This window comes from Octopus sinensis, unplaced genomic scaffold (assembly GCF_006345805.1).
Source record: "Octopus sinensis unplaced genomic scaffold, ASM634580v1 Contig18276, whole genome shotgun sequence".
Lineage (NCBI taxonomy): Eukaryota > Metazoa > Mollusca > Cephalopoda > Octopoda > Octopodidae > Octopus > Octopus sinensis.
In genome coordinates, this window is record NW_021835703.1 from 30,001 (window position 1) to 35,000 (window position 5,000).

The following is a 5,000-nucleotide window of genomic DNA, read 5'->3' on the forward strand; positions in this document are numbered from 1 at the left end:
TAGATACGGAAGATGTAGGGCAAGTTTTATCCCCTACGGTCAGTGCTTGTTGGTCACTTCCCGCTGGAGATATTTCAGCTGGTAGAAAAAAGCTATTGCCGATCGCTGCGTTGTAGAGTTTCTCGTACCGAATATTCAAGTCATTTGGTATGTTACATTGAGTCGGAATTGACGCCGAGGATATGAAGAATACGACGTTGGTGAGAAGGAAGATCACAACTCGGAGGTGAACCTGCGTGATATAAAATGTATATGTGAAAATGAGTAGTTACGTTTCGATATGACCTACAGCTAAATGAATAAACGAAATCAAGTATAATATACTACTTGTATTGCTCACATCAACTCATTCACTTACTGACTGACTGACCGACTGTCTCACTCACTCACTCACTCACTCACTCTCTCTCTCTCTCTTTTTTGCCAATGTATGTGTGAATGTATTTTTAAATGTATGCTTATATACATGTAAATATATGCATATCTCTATACACGCGTATATATTTATATTTGTATATGTGTGTGTGTGTGTGTATGTGTGTGAGTTTGTGCGCTACAATAGCATAATAATTCTGATTGAGAGAGTCATCATTAATTATCATATGGATTCGAAAATACAATCAGTATCGTTGATATCATAAAAAAATATAACGTAGTTTTACAAATCTGTGCATCGAAATAGAAATACGAATACACATAACAACACAATCCACTGTTCTCGAATATTTGTATTAGACAATCCACACATGCATAATATAAAACAGGAGATAATACAATCTTAAATCTCAAAATATTCCATATTCAGTAAGTTATGTGTAAAATAACCATTACCCTATTTTTGCCTCCTTAACTCTTTATTATTTAATAGATTCTCTGGTGTACTTTAGTCTTGTAAACAAAGGTAATATTCATCTTTTATTATTTCATTAAATCTATGGAGTCCCTTAATTTCAAGTATCCATACCCAAAATAAACTTAAACTAAGATAAAGTCAGCATAGCAACATACTATATAGAAAATACTACACAGAATTTTTTTTCTCATACACACCTCTTTAAAGTTTTCCAGATTTCTTAAACCACCACTACCCACTTCGCTCTTGGTCACCCAGCCAACCATTTTCTACTACCCTCTCAACCTTAAAATCTCTAACTTTCATACACACTAACATAGCTAACCATTCACTGTTCTATATTTAAGAGATGAGGAATTATGTACATTATTTACGTTATTTACGATTGACGGATATTTGTCTTCCTCTTGTTTGTTGTTAAAACGCTTCGGTTGATATATCCTCCAGGCTTCAACAGATGTCTTCGGGAAATTTCGAACCTGGGTTCTCATTCCTATGGCATTTTTCGATGTTGATGTTGGTGTTGTTGTTGTTATTATTATTATTATTATTATTATCCTCCTCCTCCTCCTCATCATCATCATCATCATCATCATTATTATTATCATTAATATGATTATTATTATTATTATTATTATTATTATTATTATTATTATTGAGTGAGAGAGCAGTTCATGCCATCAAAGTGACACTGGGGTAAAATATACGAAGCTCAATATACCCATCATGACTACCCGTGATAAAGGTACACCAGGCACATGCATCACAACCATATGTGCGCGACATGGTGATCTCATATCAAGAAACAGCACATGACCTTGCAGGTGGGGCCCAGTTAGAATTTTCTTCAGGTTGAGTAGCCATCCCGCTCAAACGGTCCCTGAATAGGGTTGCTTAAGGATGTTGAAAGAACCACCCATGTTTCCAGAGGTGAACTATTCAAACCCAAGAATCCCTCTCAACACATGGCTATGATGCTCCCCCACTACTTCTGCTCGTGATCAGAGATGCACATATCATCAGCCACTAAGGGACATGCTCAACTGGTTAAGGTCAAAACTGACAAGCAAATCTGTGGTATTGAGCAGAATATTGCTGTAGCCCATCTTTTATACCAAGACAAAACAATGTACATGATAACACTTCCAATCAGTTAAGATCAGAAGCCATGCGAGCCACTGCCTGGTACTGCATCAGGGCATTTATTATTATTATTATTATTATATTATTATTATTATTATTATTATTATTATTATTATTATTATTATCATTATCATTATTACTATTATTATTATTATTCAGGTAACTGCCTGGAATCGAACTCCGAATCTTGGAGTTACTAGCCCGCGCTACTTACCATACACATGCAACCGAAACGACATTTCTGTCATCCGCCCATCTTCCACCTCTACGATTATAAATCCTGAATAGTCCCATTATTAAACCCTCACCTTGAATTTAATTTCTCCATAAGATCATTCAATTGTGAATCTCCTTTGTGTCATCACATCATATCTACCAGTATATACCTGAACTCTGAGGTCGGTATTATCCGAAGGTGTAATCAATTTACAATATTGTTTCTCATTAATAAATCATACATATATATATATATATGTGTGTGTGTGTGTGTATGTATGCATATATATATAGGAATTGTATGTATATATATATATATGTGTGTGTGTGTGTATAGATATATGTTTATATGTATATATGAAATGTAACCCCAATCATTAGGCCCTTATATCACTTTATCATCGTTCAATACTATAAACTATGTTTTAATTTTTTAAAACACTTAAGTATGTGTAAAATAGGTATGTTTAAATTAGGTCCGCTGGACCCTACAGTACAAGCCATAGTTCAAATAAAAATTCAAATAAAAAGTTAAAAATAACAGCTACAAAAATAAGAATTACAAAAATAAAGTTAGAAATAACATATATATATATATACAAAGAAAGTTAAATTATTCTCCACATTCCAATAAACATTTCTCTTTTTAGCCCTCTTATACATACATATGTACATATTGTATATATATATATATATATATATATATATATATATATATATATATAGCATTAATAAATCTCGGTTTTCGATGAAGGAGACCTTTGCGGGCCAAAAATGGAAATGTTTATTGGAATGTGGAGATTAATTTAACTTTCTTTGAGTTGCTCCGTGACTTCAAATCCGTCCATAAGCATCGTTTGCAATGAAAATATATTTCGAAGAATGATTGCATACGTTTCTAAAGCTTTATGAACGGAGTTTATGCTACTTTCTAACATATAATTTTGATTGCACATGTGTCAGTGGTTAGAGCATCGAATTCCGTGCCGGGCTGTGTTTTGTGTTCTTAACCAAAACGTTTTATTTCGCGTTGCTCTACTTGCCTAAGCGGTGTAAATTAGGTACGTTGTCACTGGTGCTAAGCGGTGTCGGCATTTGCCTTTATCTATTACACTATCGATGGCGTGGAGATGGGAATCTAGTATGCACTGCCCGGACTTAATACTTAGGTGTGGAATCTTCTTGGAAGAATACCTTGGACGTTCAGGACCAAAGGTGTTATTTATTTTAACCAATAGATAATTAAATAGAGAGGGAAATGAATACACAGTTTATGTGCTTCATATCCTTCTGTTTTAAGTTTCATTAAATATTTTTCACAAATTCTCCTTTAACACCTGCCAAATGTATGCTCTTAGACACCCAACTGCAATTCTAGTTAAATTAAAAGTGAGATCAAAGAATTACATGTGTATAAAAGATGTATGAAAATATTTATAAATATCTATGTGTGAAAGCACAGAATTAGATCAATATACCACAGCCATAGAAATACGTATCACACGTATAGTACTAATCTGCGTTCAGTACATAAGCAAAATGATTCACTCATTCCTATGAATGATAGAAGAGTAAGCATAGACATAAGACTGAAGATATAAATATTACAGTTGATATTAACAAGGTTTGTTTACTTACGTTGGTGGTATTCATAATAATGGATGGTCACTTGGAATGGAAAGAATGACAATCGTAGTATATATGTATGTATTTTCAAATAAATCTTGAGAGTGCGAGTTTATCAAAATGATATTCACTTGTGATGATAACATCTCCTCTGAGATTACTTATATATAATATTTTCACCGGGGAATTACCATATGTCACAAAGATGAATGATAACTAAAAAATTATAAATATAAACAGGAGGAACTAACAAATTTACGGAAAAATTTACTTCCGGTGATGTGAAAGATCTGGTATTAAGTGAAATAAGTTGTGATCTATATAAATTGCAGAGCGTTTGAGGTAACCAGGACATAGATTATGATTTGTTTCCTCTTTTACCTGTTAATCGGATGTGGTACGTTCTGAGTTGTCTGAATACACAGGAACAGAGTCATAGTAAATAAGAACTTTTCCAAACTATTTTTAATATATTTTATTATTTCTCTTGTCTATCTATCTAGGTTTTTATCTCTCTCTCTATCTATCTATCTATCTATCTATCTATCTATCTATCTATCTATCTATCTATCTATCTATCTATCTATCTATCTTTCCCTCTTTCTTTCTTTCTTTCTTTCTTTCTTTCTTTCTATCTATCTATCGATCTATCTATCTATCTATCTATCTATCTATCTATCTATCTATCTATCTATCTATCTATCTCTTTGAATATATATATACACACAAACACACACACACACACACACACATATATATATAAAATATATATATAAAATATATATACATATACATAGATATATATATATATACATATATATATATGCATACAGACACTCATATATACAAATATATATATATACGCGTTATACATATATACATATATAAATACACACACATATAATATATTCATATATATATTATATATACATATATATATTATATATAACATTATATACATATATATACATATATATATATATAAAGGGAAATGGAAATTAATTAAAAGTTATATGTCAAGTGGTCCAACGTGTGAAACATTTAGTCAAAAAGACTACATTTTAGTGGTACGGTATAGTGTATATTTACACATAAGGAATCCACTGATAGAAATTCAACACGTTAGAAAGAACAGCTAGGTTCTATAACCACAAAAAGTGGG

General features: G+C 32.0%; 1 protein-coding gene across 1 annotated transcript in view; it reads right to left on the reverse strand.

Annotated features, from left to right (window-relative positions):
• LOC115231347 (interleukin 17-like protein) overlaps nt 1-3,961 on the reverse strand; it is a 4,385-nt gene extending 424 nt beyond the window's left edge. The window contains exons 1-2 of the mRNA XM_029801393.2: nt 3,851-3,961; nt 1-232 (exon numbers count right to left, since the gene is read on the reverse strand). The exon at nt 1-232 is cut by the window's left edge and continues 424 nt beyond it. Of these exons, the coding sequence (XP_029657253.1) occupies nt 1-232; nt 3,851-3,865 (247 nt within the window). The 5' untranslated portion in view covers nt 3,866-3,961. The remainder of the gene's footprint in view (nt 233-3,850) is intronic.
• Between the last annotated feature and the right edge of the window lie 1,039 nt (nt 3,962-5,000).